At 51.4% G+C, this 22,221-nt stretch overlaps 2 protein-coding genes across 2 annotated transcripts; both read left to right on the forward strand.

Annotated features, from left to right (window-relative positions):
- Window positions 1-467: 467 nt before the first annotated feature.
- On the forward strand, window positions 468-22,221 carry LOC122383785. Its single transcript, XM_043370542.1, has 6 exons — window positions 468-507; window positions 893-1,665; window positions 1,895-2,028; window positions 9,306-10,022; window positions 10,268-10,395; window positions 21,028-22,221. Exons 1-6 carry the CDS (start codon window positions 468-470, stop codon window positions 21,201-21,203), a joined length of 1,968 nt encoding a protein of 655 aa, XP_043226477.1. The 3' UTR covers window positions 21,204-22,221.
- Window positions 11,327-20,725, forward strand: LOC122383777. Its single transcript, XM_043370533.1, has 2 exons — window positions 11,327-13,048; window positions 19,863-20,725. Exons 1-2 carry the CDS (start codon window positions 11,399-11,401, stop codon window positions 20,466-20,468), a joined length of 2,256 nt encoding a protein of 751 aa, XP_043226468.1. The 5' UTR covers window positions 11,327-11,398; the 3' UTR covers window positions 20,469-20,725.

The raw sequence follows: 22,221 nt of genomic DNA on the forward strand, positions 1-22,221 counted from the left end.
CCTGAAGTGGTTCAGTGCAAACATATATTGTGACTGACTGCTCGTGTCACATTCACACTCACAAACTGACACTATCCGAGCTTACTGTGTCGTCTCATTCACACTCACAAACTGACACTTTCCGAGCTGCTGATCGTGTCGCTTCACTGGTTGAAGATCTCTGGACTGTCGCAAGTGATTGATAGTTACTTCACCAGATCATATAGTTATAAGATTGTTATTCACAAGATTGTGGTAACATTGCTCATCCTGCGCCATTATTGTATTTTTTCTTGTTATCTCAACGTTAAGGCACAATGACAGACTCAAAGCCAGACCTGAGAAGTTTGAAGGTCAAACGAGGTCATGTCAAACGTGTTATCACTCTAACGCTCAAGAGCCTGCAGCAGGAGGATGTACATCCAAACATTGCAAGTGATTGTGTGTCGAGCATACAACAAAAGCTGAAGGAAGTAGAGGAATATGACATGTCAGTTGCTACGGAGCTGGCTGATGAAGATGGAGAAGGTGAATGATATGAAGAAGGGTGAAGGGTGAAGAAGGCGAGAAGAGACGACACGACATTTTGGCGACGAGGATGAGATGTGGGAGAATTGTGAAACCGCCCGACCGGTTTGGTTTCTAATGGTTGGCTTAAAAGGGAGAGGCAGATGTAGTGTATTGATTGCCCGCCGCGTCTTTTCGTTAACCTGCGTATCTGTTCGTCTTTTTGACAACCCGCGTGTGTGTCAAAAAGACGAACAGATACGCAGGTTAACGAAAAGACGCGGCGGACAATCAATACACTACAGGTACAGATCTGGAATGACCTGTAATGCGGATCCCATTATTTCTTGTGTGAAATAGATCACGACGTATTACGGTATGCGCACGTAATAACTTGTTGGCCCAGAAGACGGTCTGCCGCACGCGCACATTATTATCTGGCTCGACCCCGAAGATAAGCCGCGGCCGGACACAATCGACCAGTTCGTGTCGGCCGACATCCCCGACCCGGTGGCGGAGCCAGAGCTGCACGCCACCGTGACCACCAAGATGGTGCACGGCCCGTGCGGCGCCCACCGGCCGGCAGCCTCTTGCATGACTGACGGCGTGTGCAGCAAACGGTACCCCAAGTCGTTCGCCGCTGTCACCGCGGTGACCGACAATGGGTACCCCAAGTACCGCCGCCGGAGCCCAGCGGACGGTGGACGCACCGTCGTGCTCGACAGGCAGGGCCGCCAGGTTGTCATTGACAACCGTTGGGTCGTCCCCTATAACCCCCTCCTCAGCCGCGCCCTGGACTGCCACGTGAATTTCGAAATAATAACTCACGCCTTCACGTGCATAAAATATGTGATAAAATATGTCATTAAGGGCGCAGATCAGGTGATGTTCAGGGTTGCGGATGGGGAGGAAGTGGTGGACGAGATCGCCACCTACCAGCAAAGTCACTACCTCAGCGCCATGGAGGCGGCCTGGCGTCTGCTGGCCTACCCGGTCCACGACCACGCGCCGACGGTGGAGCGGCTGCCGGTGCATCTGGGCGGCGAGGACCAGCCGCTGCGCTTCGCCGCCGGCGACAGGCTAGACGAGGTGGTGCAGCGCGGGGTGGACACCAAGCTAACCAGCTTCTCCAAGCTATGTGCTGAAGATGATTTCGCAGCCACTCTGTTCTACCACCACGTGCCCCGCTTCTTCACCTGGCAGCAGCCGACGCGCAGCTGGCGGCGGCGGGGCACCTCACCCAGAGACAGCCGGCATTTTTGTCGCGAAAGCCATTGGGCGCGTCTTCAGTGTGAGCACGCGCGCTGGAGAGTCTTTCTTTTTGCGCGTGCTGCTTCACCAGGTGCCTGGGCCACGGTCCTACGCGGATCTACGGACAGTGGACGGCCGCCTTTGCGCCACCTTTCAGGAGGCCTGCTCGGCGCTGGGCCTGCTGGAAGACGGCCAGCACTGGCACCGGGCCATGGCGGAGGCGGCCGTCATCGCCTTTCCGCGGCAGCTGCGACGGCTGTTCGCCGCGGCGCTCTGGCTGGCCCAGGAGACGCCCGATGGCAAAGTCGTACTTCATCAAGACGGCGGCGCTATGGATGGCCCAGGAGACGGCCGATGGCCATCGAAGACTTGAAGTCGTACTTCATCAAGACGGCGGCGCTCTGGCTGGCCCAGGAGACGGCCGATGGCCATCGAAGACTTAAAGTCGTACTTCATCAAGACGGCGGCGCTCTGGATGGCCCAGGAGACGCCCGATGGCCATCGAAGACTTAAAGTCGTACTTCATCAAGACGGCGGCGCTCTGGATGGCCCAGGAGGCGGCCGATGGCCATCGAAGACTTAAAGTCGTACTTCATCAAGACGGCGGCGCTCTGGATGGCCCAGGAGACGGCCGATGGCCATCGAAGACTTAAAGTCGTACTTCATCAAGACGGCGGCGCTCTGGATGGCCCAGGAGACGCCAGATGGCCATCGAAGACTTAAACTCGCACTTCATCAAGACGGCGGCGCTCTGGATGGCTCAGGAGACGCCCGGTGGCTCGTAGATGTGCGTCACGGACGGCGTGCATAGGCTCCTGGACTGGCTGGAGCAGCGCCTCGATGAGGGTGTGCTGCCCTGCTACTTCTACCCGGCCATCAGCGTGGCGGCGGAGCTAACCGCGGAGTAACGTAAGGTCATCATCGGTTCCCTCCGACTGGTGAGGGAGCGCTCAACACACAACACCCCTCAAAATGGTCTGCTGTGAGAAGCAGTGGTCCCTGAACACACTGTTTTGGAGGGCGTTATTAGGCGCCTTACGCGCCGACACCAACATTTCCTGTCGGCTTTGACTGGCACGAAAAAAGTCCAGAAAAGAACCTGTAAAATCCTGGCAGAATACGACACAGACTACGCCCCTGCCTGCCAGCTCCTCAACCTCGAGACTCTGAGTGAGCGTCGCGATGCTGCCCTCCTGGGAAAGAAGTAAGGTGAGGATTATCCCAAGTCGCCCGGCCTCAAGACACAAGAAGGGAAGCGCCACAGGCTTCAGCGCAGCGAGCAACAGCGCCGCGGACACTGGGACAGCAGGCTCCAGCACAGCGGACACTGGGGCGGCAAGCTCTATCCTCACGAGCTCCAGCGCCGAGGACACTGGAATAGCAGGTTCCAGCGCCGCGAGTTCCAGCGCCACAGGCTCCAGCGCAGCGAGCTCCAGCGCCGCGGACACTGGGACGGACAGCAGGCTCTATCGTCACGAGTTCCAGCACCGAGGACAAAGTCCGGGCAAATTCCAGCGCCCGGCCAAGCGGCCCATGGTAGGATGGACGAGCTCTGCGGGGTCTGTGGGGAAATCGGCTTTAATCCGGACCGCCCTAACTGCAGAGGTAATGTCACGACAATCATGCGTGTGTTCGCGAACGGCCCTAAGCCCCAGTACCGTTGCGTGCGGTGCCGCAAGCAGCTGTTGCAGCTGCACGGTGTGAGGCCGGTTGTCCCGTTTTTTTTTTTAAGTTTCATATAAATCGTATTTCAGCATTTCCGGACCTCACGGCAAGAAACACTCAGACATATCACAAAAACGACACTGCACAGCCACAGCCGAGAGTCCCAGACGGCGGAATACGAAAAACGCGCGGTCGTTGAACCAGGCAGCCTGGCCGAACCCCAGAGCCTGGCCGTACTTTCCAGATGGCACACTCTACGTCGAGAATGAGGCGGTTGTCAAGTTCAAAGAGCTGACCTCGGCGGTCTGCAACTTTTGATCTGGGGGGCATATTTTACCATTTCGCCCAACTCTACACAAGGCCCTGCATCAGTATCACTGGGTACCTCATGTGCGTAAAGGTACTACACATAACACCAATCCCCCAAAAAAGTGACTGCGGATGGCGCAGTATGTATAGAAGGTGTAAGGTGTGTGCCTCTCATTAGTACATGTTTCCGGTGCCACCTATGTAACCTGTTTTTAATCACTAGTGACGTTATACCTGCGTGGCGGCAATAGGTATGCTTTAGACTTCGTACAATTAACATTATTATCTCGGTATATTTATCACTAGTAACGACACCTGCGTGTAACGACACCTGCAAGGCGGCAATAGGTACGCTTTAGGTTTCATATAATTAACACTATTTCACCTCTGCCGAGAACTCAGTTCAGCTCCACAGTACGTCCCAACCCGCGCCTGGCCTGTGATGCGTCATCTGTTATTCATGCCGCTCCGCGCTCACCACTCAGCGGCTGGCGCCAGGACACAAAGCGACCGCAGCCGACGCTCTCTGAACATCTCAACACACGCATGTGTCTCTTGCAACACTTCTAGCCTGCTAAATGTCCACTAATGGTTTTGACGTGTTTCTTGGAACTCTCCTGCGCCGCGTTACGGTCCAAACACTATGCAGCAGCGGTCATTGGGGCTCCGAAGAAGAATCACACCTCAGTTTGGCTTGTTTCATGTTTGACGCGGCTCAGACATTACTGGCGCACTTTCCCGCATTACAGGCGGTGAGTTGGCCAGTGTCCTTTGCCCACTGGATTTTCGCGCTCATTTAAGTACCTACGAAAAAAAAAATTATGGTATTTACATATCAAAACTGGCGTAAGTTTTTCAAAACTTTACCAAATATATCGTATTTAAATATAGTTACCAAGGGAATCATGTAGCCAGTTTAATAGGTATGACGTGAATAATACAGAAAATGAGTTACGCTATAGTGTACTAAATTTATTTTCTTACGAATCAGGCAATATTTTCACTGCGTAGGGGTTTGAGCCGTGCGGTTTGCGCAGTTTGCGTGTAGTAGTTGTTCGGGACATGGCGGTATAGATTTATTTTCATTACATTGTTTGAATTTCTCAGACTACGATCTGTGTCTGCTTCTGATGCTGGTGTAATTATTTTGGGCTTTTCACAACAGCACCTAGTTTGATAAGGATAGGATGGCTTCATACTTATTTAATGTTAAATAATTTGTTATTTTGTAACATTTCAATATGTTTTATAGTAAATGATAAAATATGAATGCTTTTGTGTCTTCATTTTTAAACCAGAAAGTGATTGTTCATTGTAGCAAGCTAGTGTCTATGTTCTCGTTGGAGTGAGCATATTTTTGATGTGTGTTCATTGCACAAAGATACCATGTTAATGAAGTTCTTGGTTTTTATCGTAGTTAATACTAGAAGACCATGTAACTGGATTTATAGATATTAAGTGTCCCAAAAATTTTTAGATTGGGTGGGAAGTTTAAGTGACGTCCAATTCAAAATAGGTACCTAATTTTTCACTCTCACCTCCAATTTTTTAGATCAATTTTCACTCCCTATTGTGTTAATGAAGAGCATCTGTGTGTCCGCATGTGTGCCTTTTTCCTCCTTCCACAGTCCACATTCAATTCAATTATTTTATAAAGCAGCTCTCACATCCTCCAATATTCAAAAATAAATTGTAGACCCTGTTTGCCGCTCTTTTTTGTGCCGTTCTGACTGGCAACTTTCCACTCTCAGCCCTCTTTGTAGTGGTGAATATTCCCCTCTGACACCCAAGCCAAAATATAATTTTGGGACACTGTAGATATTATTTTTGCAGGTATACGTAAAGCAGCACTTCAGAGTTGATATTTTACTTGGCATTTCTTACTTAACACATAACTTATCTACATGGGCCTTTGGGCCTTAAAGATCTATCATAGCCATACAAAGACAATCAGCTCTATTCAATGATTTTCAGATGCAAGGCATTAGTACTGAAAAGTTTTACGGACCTCCAAAGAAGACAGTATTCAAGTCATCGATAGTTCTTGTGGCTGAGTCATTAAATCCAAAAATTTTCAAAGCTCTCTGGTTCCCCTTGCGGCAAAATTCTAAGTGCAAGATTCGGATTCCAATCTTGCACGAAGACCTACACTTCTTCAAACGGATCAACCTTGATGGCATCCTCAGGTGCAGTGACACCTACAGGCCAGACTGGCACAAGAGATATGTGAACGACCAAGGGGACATTAACAAGGTGAACCCTGGAAAATGCACCACTGCAGTGGCAAAAGTCCGCAAGGACAAGCACTACATGCCAGTAGGTGGTGCCATTGTGGCCAAAGACAGGCATCATGGCTACGAACTGGTAGTGACCATGTGGAGGGAGAGGCAGCCAGCAGGTCAGCCTGACTAAAGCTGAGGACGTGGACTGAGGATGAGCTGATGTTGGTTGCAGATCAACAGGGCTGCTGTTTAGTGTATATTATACGCAGTACACTTTTTACTGTTGTCCAATAATTGTTTTTGGATCTCATTCTTGGCTGTGTGTATATATGCACTTGCTTGGTTGTGTACATATATGTAGAGGTGTTTACATGGCTTTTATTAGCATGAGTGTATGATTGATAATGTATGTAGTGTGTCAGCCCAGAAATGTTCTTTGGATGTGGTGAAGAGAAGCCTAATTGAGCTGTGTATTGAGTGTAACTTTAATCATACTGAGGTGTATCAAAAACTTGTTGAGATAGATGCTGTCAAAAATTATGGTTTCATTTCTTTGGTAGGACGTGAGTAGAGGTGGCAAAATGTGGACCCGGGGACCCGGTCTATAGACCCGGTCTGGACCCGGATGGGTCCAGACCGGGTCCCCCAAAATATTTGGCCGGGTCCAACCGGGTCCTATCATTCCCCTGTACTTTATGGTAAATGTTAATATCTTTTATGCTTTGGCAAACATAGTTGATGCAGTTTCCAGTCCATGAGTCCTAATTCCACTTTTGAATTTTCATATTCCTGCAGATTGGGCTACCTATTCTATAGCAATTAGCATACTGGTCAGTCTTGCTTCAATTTCTTATCTTGTCACCTACAACAAAATAAACAAGTTTTAAGTGCTGGCAATGCAGAAAAAAAATCACCAAATGTTTGTACGCATCACTTCCATTCAGTTTGCTGTACAGCACCTAACAATATTTTGAGCTGTAGAAATCAAATACCAATGACATATGTAGGTAAGTAGGTATGATTGAAATCCATTTATAAATGGACACAAATCTAATTGAAGCAAGGCTGACCAGTGGCATTCTTACCTGCCTTTTCAAAGACATTGATATACCAAAGTCAGCTGGTACTATGCCCACCAGAAATTGGAGTTCATGTTTGATATTCAAAAGCATTTCATAACTCGAACAGCCTTGAAATTATTTCTATCACGGCCAGAAGACAACTCATAAACCCAACATGCCCTTGGATAAATCCAGAAAGCTCAAAATGAATCACTGAGTCTAGAACGGTGAGGAACCTCGGAGTGACGATGCGGACCGTCATTTGAGTTTTGAGCCGCATGTCGACAGCGTTACACAGAAATGTACTGGCATGCTCATAGCACTGATGCATGCACGTCATGTTGTGCCGAGGTCTGCCTTGAAGTGCATCGTCCAGTCACTGGTGATCTCGGTATTGCGATACTGTTCGTCCGTCTACGGATCGTGCGGAGAGACGCAACTTCGGCGGCTCCAAAAAGTACTGAACTTCTGTGCCCGGGTCGTGTCGAACAAGCGGCGTCGCGACAGTGTGGTATCTGTAATGCGCGAATTGAAATGGTTATCTGCCAAGCGACTAATTGACTACCACACTGTGTGCGCTGTACAGCGAGCTATCGTATCTTCCCAGCCTGAGCGCCTGAGCAGCACCATAGGGCGCCAGGCGAGCAATCGCCACCAGCACGACACAAGGCGCGCCAGTTTGCTCACGCTCCCGTCCATTCGGACGGAGGCAGGCCGACGGCGGCTGTGCTACAGGGGAGTGGCACGACTCAACCAGCTCAAAGTTGACCCAATGGTGTCATCTTTCAGAGCTAACGCTATGAAGGTGCTGCGAGCAATGCCTGAACAAGATGCTTAGATTGTGTGTGTCTATGTTGAGCATACGTACTGTGATTTGTGAATGCGTGGATGTGTGCTCGATATACTCCCCCCTCCCCATGATGTCCCCCATCGTATGACGTGAGCTTGTGAAAAGCCACTCCATTGTGTGGATCTGGCTCGAATATATCTGTATCTATCTGTAAATGAATCCAAGGCATTCTCCAGAAACAGTGGTATTGACCAGATTTTTAGCCAACTGGCGCCGCATGATGGCGCTAGCAGAGCGTATTACACGTATAGCGCTCTACTAGCGCCATCATACGGCATCAGATGGCAAATAACTGAGTCAATACCAATGCCCTTCTCCAAGGCCAATGATTCCGTGTTGATATGAAAATGGCGCATTTGAGCGTCATATATGCTAAGCCTTACGCACGCTAATCTACTGCAAAAAGGCTACAATTTTGGAACACGTTCGGGAAGAGGACAAAACCTCCACTCTAGCACATACTAAACGCCTAATGACATCTGATACAAAGACCCCAAATACATTAACGAATAGATGTGCATCAGGAACGGATTTTCCTACTAGTTCAGCATTGTGATAGTTTGTAGATTGTTATACCTATGCAGTTACTCTGCTCATGGATCCCAGGTCAAAGACGACAAGACCAAAATCAGGTAAGTCTCAGCACCCTTGATATTTATTCTATATCTAGGTACTAACAACAAAATGTAGCTTGCTTTCTACGTTAATGAATTGGCATTTAAGTCATGATCGCAACCTTGCAGTACTTTAAAGTTTAAAGCTATTACGACTTTGCAGTACTTTAACCCCAACAGAATTTTGCAGTGATTTAACGCCTGCTTTGTCCTTGAATTGCTATCGGTGTCGACATTTCTGGCGGACTTCATAAAGTTTTGATGTTTCTATTTTTATTTTGAATATTTTCTGGTTTGGGACGTTGGATAGTTGATAATATTTGTAAGGACTAATGTATTTAATTCTAAAGACGAATATCTTTTACCAAGAATATTAGAAAAGGTATGTATCAGTATGTGAGATGCGTATCTTGTTCAATGTTGATGTTAGGTTCTGACTGGTGAAGGCACTGCTCCATGGATCCCCACTCCCCAGTTCACATCATTTTTAGCAGCTGCAGTAAAAGGGGCTTAGGTAAGCATGAAATTCATTGGTCTTCTTACTTCTTATATTCTTAAATATGACCTGAATCTGGTTTTAAGTACAAACTGTGAAGCAAAGTAAAATGATCATGGCATGAGTTTTTTACTTTGCAACACAAGTATGCCCAATTGGACAGAAAATATTTTCTTCTTGCTATACCTACAACTGTATACAATATTCATTATTCATATCATAATGGATTTAGGGAACGGGTCCATCTGGTTCCAACGCTGACTTAGACCGGGTCTGACCGGTTCCAGAAATTTGCCAGTGAGACCGGGTCCGGGTCCGGTTCCCAAAATTTTCCAGTTTTGCCACCTCTAGACGTGAGCTTCAAACCTTCAAGAAACAAATATGTTACATAAGTTGTAGATATAATGCTGCTAAAAGGAAAGGTGGTCACCCATGTGCAAAGTTTTTGACTAAGGCAGAGAAACAAATTGTGTCTATAAAATTGTCCAGTGTAGTAAAATCCTGTGTGGATAATACCATTGTAGATTGTTTTGATGTGGTGAATGGTGCGTCAGCTGGACATGAGAGTGATGGACATGGATTTGGCAGTGGTGCATCTGGGCATGCTAGTGACAGTGGGGCAATCAGACATGACAACCAAAATGGTGATGAGAGGTTAACCTCTTGCGGGGAGTCACCAAACAGTGAGCGTGTCAAAAGGGCAAGTGATGAACTACTTAGTCAATCACAAGCCGAGTGCAGGCGGCTCCGATCCGAGAATGCCCAGCTGCGTTTGGACTTGTACAGAGCCCAGCTGAGGGAGAGGCGCAAGGAGCAACGCCGCCCATTGGAAACGTATAGCAGACGACATCAGCACCGAATCAAGGCCCAGCTTGCTGCTACTGCGGCAGCCTATGGACTCCAGCTGGCGCCCCAGCACACGCCCCCGCCAACCACCGAAACCGCCGATGTACGTCGTGTCACAGCTGTTCTGGATGAGAATAACATCTCCCTGCGGAAATACAGCCGAATAGCTGCCCTCACTCCATCTCTCCCAAGAAAACACGCCGTTCGAGCGCATCAGCAAAGGTAAGATAGCACGCTATAATGCTGGTGTATGCTGTGTTGGTCGGGATACTTTATACGGGATCTATTTATTGTAGAAAAAGGTTGCCGCATCATTTAACAAACGAAATGCGTCAGTCGAAATAACAGATTCGTCCGACACGTAGATGTTTGAGGAGTTAACTTCTCAAGACAGGTGTGATATTATGCTGGTACTGGATTTTGGTGCCGTGGATATTCCTAACGCTGGCATGTCTATTTTTCCTCAGGCTGAATAGCTCCGTTCGTGTGCACGATTGCGAGGGTGGCGCCCGGCGTGATCTCGAAGACGTCCTCACCGAACTTCAGCCAACCGTCGCTAAAGGCAACAACGGTTCCATCAGAGTGAAATTAGCAGGTAAGCATAGCAGACTGGTATTATGAAACTAACACAAGCATTCGTTTAATCCCACAAAAGATAAAGCACCCATTGCTTGTCGATGTTATGTGTCATTCTGCATTATGAAAAAAAAAACTGACAATGAAGCTATAGGATTTATGCTTGACTCAGATGCAAAGTCAGGATGTGAACAATGCTTCTGCAGTGTTATAATTTGCCATTTTTAACGCATGCTTATTAGGGTGGTAGGCAAAATATCAACTTAGTAATTTTTGTCAGGCCAGGTGATAATTTTGTTCCTTTCCCTAACGTGAGTGTGTCACAGAAATTTCACTGCGATATTCAGTTGTTTACCCCTGCCGCATCGACCTTTTCGGTACGCATCGAACCTTGGCTGAAGTCTTCCCTGAATGAGGGTTTCCTTTCTCAACAGCAGCACAAAAGGCTACCATAACCGTTTATATTCACGTTCTAGGTTCAAGAGTACCTCAATGATGTTGCTGTCGCGGACTCTGCCGCTACCGCCGAGCCGCGCCGGTACGTGCTGCGTTGTTATAGGGCCTTGCGTGCTGCCATCTATTGGCCTGTCTTGAACTTACTAGGGAGCGGCGGCTCCGCCATACTACGGAGCGGCGGAACGGTAGAGAACCGTTGTCATGGCGACGCGGCCAGTAGAAACCGGTAGAATTCGTCGTCAGCTGAATGTTTATACTTTTTGGAGGGAAACAGAGATGGATTAAGAGATTAGGGGAGTTTTTTTTTAGATGTCGGACGGTCGGTTCGGTTGGTGAATTTTGTGTGTGATGTCGGTCGGTCGGTCGGTCGGTTATGTGGATTTGAGAGAAAGTGTTGGTCGGTCGGTCGGTCAGTTATGTCGGTTTGGTTCGGTTGAAGATGCCGTTTGTGAATAATAACGGAAGGTTTGTTTGATAAGGTTGTTTGATACCACAGTTGCCTTTTTGATCAGCTGTAGGCTACTAATGTCTAACTTGCTCCGCTTCTGTTTCTCCCACAGGTAACTATGGCTGCTAATGCCAAAACTCGATCGCGCCATACTGTTTACCTACTGGGAAACGTGACTGGTGAACCAATCCTTGGAGCAAAACTTCCTACTGTTGGTCAGGCTCTATCCTTCTTCTACTGGAAACTCAAGGAAGACAAAGTTTCCGTCCGGGGAAGTGCTGCGGCAACGGTAGAAGAGGTTGCAAAGACATGGACACGCGCTAATCTCCCAATGTGCCAGGTGAAGCATAGCATCACACGAGTGGAGAAGTTCTACGAGTCCTGGAGGACGCTGCAGAAGGGAGCCAAGAGAGGAGGCCCGACGCAAAAGAAAAAGGAAGAGGAATTCCAGGCCACTCTCAACCAGACGTTGGATCTCCGCCATCAGGACTGGAGGACTCTGGTGATCTGCCAAGAAGATCGGGTCTTCCTTCAGGACCAGTTTTCCGAAAGAAGGGCAACTATTGGTGCCTTGGACAAAACGTTTGAAAAGAAGATGAAGAGGAAAGCTGACAAGGTAGCCGCCGAGGATGCTCGGAAGAAGAAAGAAGCAGCAAGGAAGTCATTCAGTAGTTTCGGGGCTGTTGCGGAGTCTTCGGACTCCGACTCCGCATCTTCTACCAACTCTTCCTCATCCGAGTACGAAGGGGCCTCTCCGCCTAAGCAGAAACGTCCCATCAACATCATCTTCCCGGAAGTGGCCGCAAGTCTGGACAGGACAAAGACAACAGATCGGATGGCAGTGCACACCATCGCAGCCATCTCCAGAGCTCAGGGAGTGAACCCCGAAGAGCTAGCTCTAAATAAGTGGACCATCAATCGAAGCAGGCGAGCTCATAGGACTCAAGTCATGGAGGACCTACAAGCTGAGTTTGCTGAAACTGTCAATGGTCCGCTGGTCGTACATTGGGACGGAAAGCTTCTTCCTGATCTTATGGGAACCGGAAAACACGAGAAGGTGGATCGTCTCCCCATCATCGTCTCCAGTTCCAGTCGGGAGCAGCTGCTCAACGTTCCTAAGCTGCCAAGCGCAGCTGGTCACGCAATGGCGGACGCTGTCGTAGCCTCGCTGAAGAGCTGGCGTCTCACCGATCACGTGAAGGCCATGTCTTTCGACACGACCGCCAGTAACTCGGGAGTTCGGGGAGGTGCAGCTGTCTTGATCGAAGGGAAGCTGGGCAGAGATCTGCTGTTCCTCCCCTGTCGTCACCATATTCTGGAGATCGTCTTGGCGGATGTGTTCAAGTCCCTCTTCGGGCCAACTTCTGGCCCGGAGATCCCCATCTTCAAACGCTTCAAGGAAAAGTGGTCCTTTGTCTGTCGGGATCGACCGGAGGAGGGTGCGCTGGATAAAGAAACGGCCGTCATCCTCGCTGGACATCAGGATCTCAAGACTGCTGCTTTGGAGTATGCCATGGAGACTGTGGAGCAGGACCACCAGCGCGACGACTTCCGCGAGCTCTTGGAGCTCACGATCGTCTACCTTGGCGGAGTCCCTCCCAGAGGCATTCGGATCATGGCACCCGGAGCCATGCACCAGGCCCGATGGATGGCCAAAGCAATCTACGGATTGAAGATCTTCCTGCTCCGGAGCCAACTCAAGCTGACAGTGAAGGAGACCACGGCCCTGAGAGTTTTCAGTCTCTTCGTCACCTTGGTGTACACTGAGGCCTGGTTCCCCCCGCAGGGGGCTGACCGTGGTCAGAGCTGCTGCTTAGCCGGGGTCATCTGGCTCCGGCTGTGCGGCGGCTGTGACTTCGGCCAGTAAGGGGAGTAGCGCCCCTTCGGCCCCAGCTTGACGCGCGTTTTGACTTGGACTTGCCTTGCTTACTGGATGGATTGTCTGCAGGACTGGCCCCGCAGGGGGTTGGCAGTGGCCGGGGTCGCTGTCGGACTGGGTTCCTTGGGCCTTTGCCCCGCGGCGGCCTTGGCCTCGGCCAGCAAGGGGAGTAGCGCCCCCTCGGCCCCAGCTTGACCCATGCTTGTTTGCGACTTGCTTTGATCGCTGGTTGGACAGATGGTACGGCCCGACTTTTCTTGGTTTTCGTGGTTTTGTTTCTCTTGAGCGGTCTCTGTTTGCTTTTGCTTTGCTTTTCACCGGATGTCCGCGTTTCTTTCGATCACAGCTTTCTGATTCTTTTCCTACCTTTTTCGTTGTTTTTGCACCCGCAGGAACACAGCCGAGTTGGGCTAGTGTAAGGGGAGTGGCGTCCCCTCGGGTACCAGCCGGTTTTACTAGGCTAGGCGAGCCGACCCGTACCCCAGGACAACGGGATCCTGGAGGTTGAGCCCCCCACCGTGCGGAGCCAGTCGCGGTGGCTGGGCAACACGCCTCTTTGGCCCTGAGTTCTGTAAGGGCGGGACACTCAGTGGGGCGCCGCACTTGAGGAGCCATTCCCAGTCGTGACGCCGCCGGGGGTGGTGTCTGAGAGGTGTCGCCGGCGGGGTTCGGGCACTTGTGCTCGTCCTCCGTCGGTGGGACTGATCTGTCGCTGCCCCTGGCGGTGACTCGGCTAGGCGTCAAGGGAGGAGGCGGTATCCGACCGTGGGGGGTGGTGAGTCTCTCTCTCCCCCGCGGAAGGTGCCGCCAAGTCCCGTACAGTCAGCTCGGCCGTCCCAGGCCTTGTAGCGGCGCCGTTGCGGAGCGTCGGCGGCCGAGCTGGCGGAGACCAAGCACACTCCATGGATAACTCGACCAACCCCCCTTCCCCCACTCTTACCAATCCTTCGGCCTCGGCCGATCCTCGCCCGTTGGCCTCGGCCGACAGGCGAACGGTGCTTGAAAAAGGTCCACGATCTCCTAAGATCCTCATCTTCCGGAGCGCAGACAGGGAGCTGAGCTCTCTGTCGCCCTTCCAGCGGAAGGATGGCTGCGACCGGTTTGGTTCGATAGTTCGTTGTGACCGGATGCGTGATGGCGCGCTGGAGGTCGAGTTCAGGAAAAGCGAGGAGGCGGCGAAAGCATTGGACGCTACTCGCTTCGTGTTCTCCGAGGGACGGGCATCCGGCCGGAGGCTCGTTTCCATCCCGCTTACAGTGGAGCCCCACCGTTCTAAGAACTCCTCACGAGGGGTCATTAACTGTTTCGATTTGAGGGGAGTGAGCGACGAGGATATTGCGGACGGGCTCGCCGATTTCGGCGTGACAGCGGCTCGCCGCATCATGACGAAGAGAGGCACGGTCTCGACCAACAACATCATTCTGACATTTGACTCTACCGACTTGCCGAGTGAGATTCGCGTGGGCTACGTGAAGGTTCGCGTGCGGCCTTTCGTCCCAGCGCCCATGCGCTGCTTCCGCTGCCAACGTTTCGGCCACACAAAGGACAACTGCCGAGGAAGACCCACGTGCTCCAAGTGTGCTTCGCAGGACCACACTGACGAAACCTGTGACTCGGAGACCCCCCGATGCGTCAACTGCGGAGAGGGGCAGACGCCGCACTCCGCGTATGATAGGTCTTGCCCTGCATACGTCAAGGAGAAAGAGATCATGACCATCAAGGCTACCAGAAATCTGTCTTTCAAAGAGGCCCGGGAGGTGTACAACCAGAGTCACCCGAAGACCTCGTATGCCCAGAAGGTGAGAGTCACAAACTCTACCGATGCCTCCCAGATGAGCGTAGCACAGCTCGTGCAGCTTCTCAAACGATTCGGCCTCACCGTCGTAGCCACTGGTGACTCAGCGGACAACACGGCGCCTCGTGCGCCGCCGAGCAACACAGAGCAGGCTGCTCAAGAGTCAGTGTGGGGTCCACCCAGTCCCGCTCCAGCCGCGAACGGTAATGGAGACGATTGGACCGTCGTCCAGCGCCGACAGGGTGGTCGGCGCCCCCCGGCGCAGGGTAAGGCGCCACCCACCCCGCCCCGCCCCCGACCGTCTACGGCGGTGCAGGAGGCTCTGCGGCGGGGGGAGGAGGAGAGAAGGGCACGTGAGGCGAGGAGGGCTCGCCTCGTCCAGAAGGCCCTCGAGGCTAAGGAAGCCTCGTCTGCCGACTCCGCCTCCGGGAGTGCCAATGCGGCTGTCGCCGCTGACACCCCGGAGACACCTGAGGCGGGGACTCGGCCCATCATGGGCCCCCCGCCGCCTCCTCCACCTCCGCAGCGGCGGCCACCACCGCCGCTGCCAGAGACGCCTGTGTCGAGGACACAGGCCGCCGCCTCGACATCCCCGTCGGGGCGGCAACAGCCCTCCGCGGCTCCAGGGCGCCTCGCCAAGCGGCAGACGCCCCCGAGCTGGTCACCTTCGGAGGGCGACGCCCCCCGGTCGAAAAGGCCCCAGCCGGGCCCGAGCCATGCCCGATCTGCCTCTGCTGAAGGGAGGCTTCACCGAGAGGGCTCAGGGCACCCCCGTATCCGTTACGGGGGGAGCGCCTCCTCGGAGTTAGAGGACCTAGTCTAGTCTTTCAGTCTAGTCATTTCCTCTTTTATCCTTTTATTTTTTTCGCGCTATTGCGCTTTTTTACCAGGTGCATTTCTCTCGGTGCTTTTTACCTTTTTTGTGGTCAGTCAGGTATCTGTGTGCGCCTTTGCCTCATGTTATACGCGCCCTTTTTGCGCCTTTTTAACCACGCCTTTTATTCTACAGTGGAACTGTAGAGGCCTCCGGGCCAACTACCAGGACCTACAGTCTCTTATCCGTAGGCGCACACCCCTTGTTTTAGGTCTCCAGGAGACCAAGCTAGCGCCAAACGTTACCTTTGCCATCAAGGGTTACTCTGTTTTTAGAAGAGACTTAGACACCCCGACCATTGCCCATGGAGGTGTACTTTTGGCAGTGCACCACAGTGTGCCCGCACGTCTGGTTCCGCTGCAGACTCCTCTGCAGGCGGTAGCCGTTAGAGTTGATTTCAACCACCGGGAGCTGACAGTTTGTTCTTTATACCTTCCACCAGGTATAGCGCTCCCGGTGGTTGAGCTGCATCGACTTGTCGATGAGCTTCCACCTCCGGTCCTGGTAGTCGGCGATTTTAATGCCCATAGCCTGGCGTGGGGATGCGACACGACTGGCACTCGTGGTCGACTTTTAGAATCTTTTATCCGCGATGAGGCGCTGTGTATTTTAAATACAGGACAGCGCACCCATTTTACAACACCCTCCGGTCAAACATCGGCTCTGGACCTGAGCTTAGTCAGTCCGCGGCTAGCTCAGCTTTTTACCTGGTCCGTCCATGACGACCCACTCGGGAGCGACCACTTCCCAGTGTGGCTGGAGCACCAGGAGTCCCCAGTGTCAGGCAACCGTCCACCCAGGTGGAATGTTCGGAAGGCCGACTGGGGCGAATTCCAGGCCGCCGTAGAGGCCACGGTTTTATCCAGAGCCGACGCCTCTGTGATGTCTACAGAGGATTTTACATGTTTACTCATTGACTCCGCAAACGGGTGCATACCCAAGACGTCGAGTCAGCCTCGTCGTCCTCCGGTCCCGTGGTGGACCAAGGAATGCGGAGATGCGATTCGTGCCAGGAAGCGCGCTTTTAGAAAGTTTGACCGGAGCAGTACTACTGAGAACCTCATCGCTTTTAAGAAAGCGCGGGCTTTTGCCCGTCGCGTTTTAAAAGAGGCAAAGGCTGTTTCATGGCGCATGTACGTGAGTTCCTTAAACCGTTTTACTCCTACGACCCAGATATGGGCACGCATGAAGCGCATTGAAGGCCGGTTCAGCTCTGTTCCGCTTCCGGTTTTAAGAGTGAACAACACGGACATATCCCACCCTTTAGACGTCGCAGAGACGATAGGCCGTGCACTCTATCAGCGCTGCCGAGGAGAGCCGTCCTCACGACCTGCACCAGCCGCCGTGGACTTCAGCACAGCTGAAAATTTGGTGTACAACGAGCCTTTCTCTATGGCTGAGCTCACGTCTGCCATCAGCTCGTTGCGCAGCGTCTCAGAAGGTCCGGATGCTGTCCACAACGACATGCTCCGTCATCTCCCGGCGGTTGCCCTCGAGGCGCTGCTAGCAACTTTCAATTCGCTTTGGGAGACTGGCACTTTCCCTGAGACCTGGCGGGAAGCCACTATCATTCCTATCTTGAAGGCTGGCAAGTCGGGACATGACCCTCTCCACTATCGGCCCATCTCTCTCACATCATCGCTTTCAAAGCTGATGGAGAAGATGGTCAATGTGCGTCTTAGCTGGTTTCTGGAACATCACGGTGTTTTTACAAACGCCCAGTGCGGTTTTAGAAAGCACCGCAGCCCTGTTGACCACATTTTAGCCCTCGACACCGAGATACGCACCTGTTTTACTGCAAAGAAGCACCTTGGAGCATTGTTCTTTGATATTGAGGCGGCCTATGATACAGTGTTACGACACAGAATACTTTCCAAAGTACACAAGTACGGCATACGCGGCCGGATGGGCCTCTTTATCAAGAACTTTTTATCGGGTCGTCGGTTCAAAGTCCGTGTTGGCGGTTGTCTTTCGAGCAGTTTTACGCAAGAGAACGGAGTTCCCCAAGGCGGAGTTCTCAGTGTGGCGCTGTTCGCTGTGGCGATCAATGATATTGGCGACAAACTTGCACCATCCATCGGCAGATCGCTATTTGTCGATGATTTCGCGATCTGGCTTTCTGCCACGACCGCCCGTCACGTTGCCAGACAGTTGCAGCTCGCTGTAACCCGTCTAGAGAGGTGGAGCGACGACAACGGCCTTCGTTTTTCAACAACAAAGACCGTCGCTATGCACTTTTGCCGCCGCCGCTGCGACGACTTAGCCTTGGGAATCAAGCTCCGTGGACAGGTGATTCCTACTCGGCCGGTGGCGAAGTTTCTTGGGATATTTTTTGACAGTCGTTTGACGTATAGAGAACATTTTAGAACGCTTCGGGAACGATGTTTTAAATCCCTGAACGTTTTAAAATGTGTCGCCCGCACATCTTATGGCGCGGACCGCAGGACGCTCCTTCTTTTATATCGGTCGATCGTCCGATCGAAACTGGATTACGCATGCTTTGTTTACGACTCTGCCAGCGAATCCAGTAAAAAGGCTCTTGACTCCGTGCACCACGCGGCGCTACGTGTTGCCACAGGTGCATTCCGCACGTCGCCCAAGAGCAGCCTCCTCGCCGAGGCACACGAACCGCCACTATCTCTCCGCCGTCAGATGCTGGGGATGAGGTACGCACTGAAACTCCGCCAGTTCCCAGGACATCCGACGTATCCGTACGTCTTTTCTCCTGATTTTAATCGTCTTGACAGAGTTCGACAATCGGTCTCCTTCGGATTGCGCATAAAAGAGCTCTTTTCTACAGTCAACATAGAGTTCCGTGAAGTGCGACGTACGTGGGGTACGCCCTCTCCGCCATGGAAATACGCTCCAGCGCAAGTAGACCTCACGCTCTCTGAGGTCAAGAAGGACGACCTGCCGCCATGTGTGCAACGAGCACGGACATTGGAACACATTGCGTCATACGACGGTTTTATCTCGGTGTTTACAGACGGCTCGAAAACGGAGGACGGCGTCGGCTGCGCTTTCGTGGCTGGTCGCGACACGCGCACTTTTTCATTGCCTTCCTCTGCCTCCGTTTTCTCATCCGAGCTCGTTGCAATCGAGAAGGCGTTGTGTTTTATCGAGGTGTCTGACAACTTGTCTTACCTCATTTTATCGGATTCTCTCAGCAGCCTGCTGGCTATACGGAGGTTTAACCCAGACAATCCGATAGTCCAAGACATTTTATCTCGGCTCACGTCGGTGGAGCAGTCAGGCAAAACTATTAAGTTTTGCTGGATTCCAAGCCATGTGGGTGTAACTGGCAATGAGCTCGCCGACGCGGCCGCGAGACGCGCGGCTGCGGCTCCATGCCTTCGGCGTTTGCCCCTGCCGGCTCGTGATTTTTACCCAGCCATCCAAACCTTCACGATGTCAAGCTGGCAGGCAGAGTGGCATCTCCAAGGATCTGGGAAGCTGCGGAGCGTAAAGCCTACCTTGGAGCCCTGGCAGTCTTGCTTCCAAAGCAACAGGCACCAGGAAGTGGCCCTCTGCAGATTACGTATTGGTCATACGTACGCGACTCATGGCTATCTCCTCCGTGGAGAGGAACAACCCACATGCAGTCGGTGTGCCGTGCCTCTCACTGTCTCTCACGTGCTTTTATCTTGTCCTCTCGCTGAACCGAACCGGACACGCTATCTCGGGCGCATCGCTCCGGATACCACTATCCGCCACCTTCTGGGTGACGACTCACCCTGGGTTTTATCCGGCAACATTTTCTCCTTTATCCGTTCGATCAACTTCCAAGTGATTTACTCGACCTGACATTAAATCCAACTAGTCCTCTCTAGTCCTTACATCTAGTCAGTTGTCTAGGACGACACTCTTGCGCTGCTTTATCTTACCTTGCTCTTTTATATCGAGTCTTTTATTTTTTAGTCTTCGTATCTAGAGGTTCTCTCTTTTGACACACTTGTTTTATTAAAACGACGTTATGGGCGCAAAATGACCTAAGTAGTCGGCGCGCCCTAAAGCCCCAATTAACAAACAACAAGGCCTGGTTCCGTGCTCCCCAGGTTCTGGAAGCCCCACTCAACGACTTGAACCTCTTCAAGAAGATTCGATCTTTTTATGCTATCGACGCGGAAACGTCAAAGATAGCAGCAGAGGCCATGGGACGCCACACATGGTATCTTGGGGAGGAGTCCGTGGCCCTCGCCTTTTTTGACCCTCGCGTTCCCTCAGAGACAAAGAGGGAGATGGCAGCAGCCCTCAAGACGGAGATGGACGGTCGTCCGCCCAAGAGACCAAAGCTTGGGGATCCCGCCTCTCTGCCACTCCCCGATCTCGTGACGGCAAGAAGTAAAAGATTCTTCGAGATCCTGGGAACCGAAGTGGGGTGGATGGAGAAGGTGCCAGACGACTGGGTGGACGATGTATCCTTCCAGACTGCAAAGAAGGTTGCGTCTGCCCTTGTCACGGTCAATGACAGGGCCGAGCGCGGCGTGAAGTTGATCCAAGACTACAACGCGCTCCTCACCAAAGACGAGAGCCAAAAGCAGGCACTTCTCCATGTGGTGACGGAGCACCGGAAGCGATTCCCCAATGCCAACAAGTCAACAGTCGCCGCCGCGTCCACTTCCACTTCTGTCGTCCACTGATGACTTCTTATCAGACTTCTCATCCAACGTTCTACGATAGCACTTACTGCTGAGCGCCAAGCGTCGCTACCATGTGTGTAGGCTTTGCTGCGAAATTTCGCTTTTTGTGACTGTATGCAAATATATGTTTATAAGGGAAAATTTTGATTGCTGTGCGGCACGGGTTAATGAAGCACGAAGGCTCTCAAATTTTGCACACAGTGATTATCTTCCAAAAGGAACAAAATGAGGCACTGGCCTGGAAGAAAGGAAAAACTTTGAATTTTCAGCACCACACTAATGCTTATCTCTTCAAATGGACAAATGTTTTCCCTCCTGCTGGTTCACTCGTATATCTTTATAATTGTCACAACGTGGACGTAATCATTAAGTTTAGTGATGTAGACCTTTGAAATATGATGACCTTTTGATGACCTTTGAATGACCTTTGACCTTTGAAACGATTACGAGTTATCAAATCGTCGCCAAGTCACCCATGAAATGTACTGCTATCTAAAGCTGGATATTTCTATACAAGTTTTAGTGCTCCATTAATTCGTGGTTGTTCACTTCGTTGCAGGAGACGGTGCTCCGGCAGGGAAGTATCGTTCGTTCGTTAATATCACTGTCACTCTCATCGATGAGGATCAGCCAAAGAGAACACCTATTCTGCTTGCGACGTCAGCTATTCGTGAGAATTACGAGAATCTTGCCGTCATTCTCCATCCTATCAACCACTCCGTTAAGAAACTCTAGGAGACTGGTCTTGTCATTGGCGGTATGCAGACAAAATTTGTTTTCTTTTTGGGCGGTGACTACAAATTTCTTCTCACTGTTCTGGGTATGAATGCTGCAAATGCCAGGTTTGCTTGTGTTTACTGTAATTCTTCCAACGTGGTTTATTGGAAACGAGGAGGTGGTGAGCCCAGGTCAGAGTTCCGTGTCGGCACGCAGGGCGTTAAGCGGCCAAACTTACTAGATTCGATCCCAGCGTCAAATGTAGTTTTCTGCTACTTACATCTGTTTTTGCGAACCTCTGACAAAACTCTTCTAATGATTCGACGTGAAGTGCCAGAGGTGCATGTCAACTCTTTCGTTGATTATCTGCATTCGGTCATTACGTGCCGTGGAAAAATTGTTGTCGTGAACGGCAACGTCGAATTCTCTTGCTTAGACGGTGAAGACAGGCGGCGGATACCCAAAGAGTTCTCAGGGAGATGCGCTGCTTCGGTTTGTGGGAAAAGCAAGGGGCTCCCAGCTGAGATGTTTTTTGGTCGCTTACATCAAGGTGCTTGGAGTGGCCAAGGACAGCAGCGACGCTGCTGAGGTCGAGCAAACCTGTGGCAGCTTCATGAAAATGTTTTTGGCATTATTTCAGACATCTATGGTGACCCCGTACCTCCATATTCTTGGGCACCACTGTCACGAACTCGTTTCCCGTGTCGGCCGAATCGGAGCATTTGAGCAGCAGAGCGAGGAAAAGTTGAACCACATTGTAACTTCAACTTATTTCAGCACCACAAACTTCAAACAGTCCCCAAAGCAAATCATGTTCAGGCGGGCGAGGGTACTGAACCACGTTCTTTCAAACATGGAAAACACGTGAATGACTATCCCTGAGGCCGAATTATCAGCTGTTTTCGGATTTCATGCTTCCGTCATTTACCGCACAACGGAGCGAAGTGTCCATGCTTATATCCCTTTCATATGTGCAAGGACTTTAGGAGGATTGTTGTGTTGTGTTGTGTGCAAAGAAATACACGCTTCGAATAAA

This window comes from Amphibalanus amphitrite, unplaced genomic scaffold, assembly GCF_019059575.1.
Source record: "Amphibalanus amphitrite isolate SeventyFive unplaced genomic scaffold, NRLGWU_Aamphi_draft 000173F_arrow, whole genome shotgun sequence".
In the NCBI taxonomy this organism is placed as follows: Eukaryota; Metazoa; Arthropoda; class Thecostraca; order Balanomorpha; family Balanidae; genus Amphibalanus; species Amphibalanus amphitrite.

Coding starts and splice junctions, on each gene's coding strand:
- LOC122383785 (XM_043370542.1), top strand. CDS start 468: ATGTCAGTTGCTACGGAGCTGGCTGATGAAGATGGAGAAG. Junction 10,023..10,267: donor GTTCGAGCGCATCAGCAAAG/GTAAGATAGCAC, acceptor ATTTTTCCTCAG/GCTGAATAGCTCCGTTCGTG. Junction 10,396..21,027: donor CATCAGAGTGAAATTAGCAG/GTAAGCATAGCA, acceptor ACTTCGTTGCAG/GAGACGGTGCTCCGGCAGGG.
- LOC122383777 (XM_043370533.1), top strand. CDS start 11,399: ATGGCTGCTAATGCCAAAACTCGATCGCGCCATACTGTTTACCTACTG. Junction 13,049..19,862: donor TCACCTTGGTGTACACTGAG/GCCTGGTTCCCC, acceptor ACAAACAACAAG/GCCTGGTTCCGTGCTCCCCA.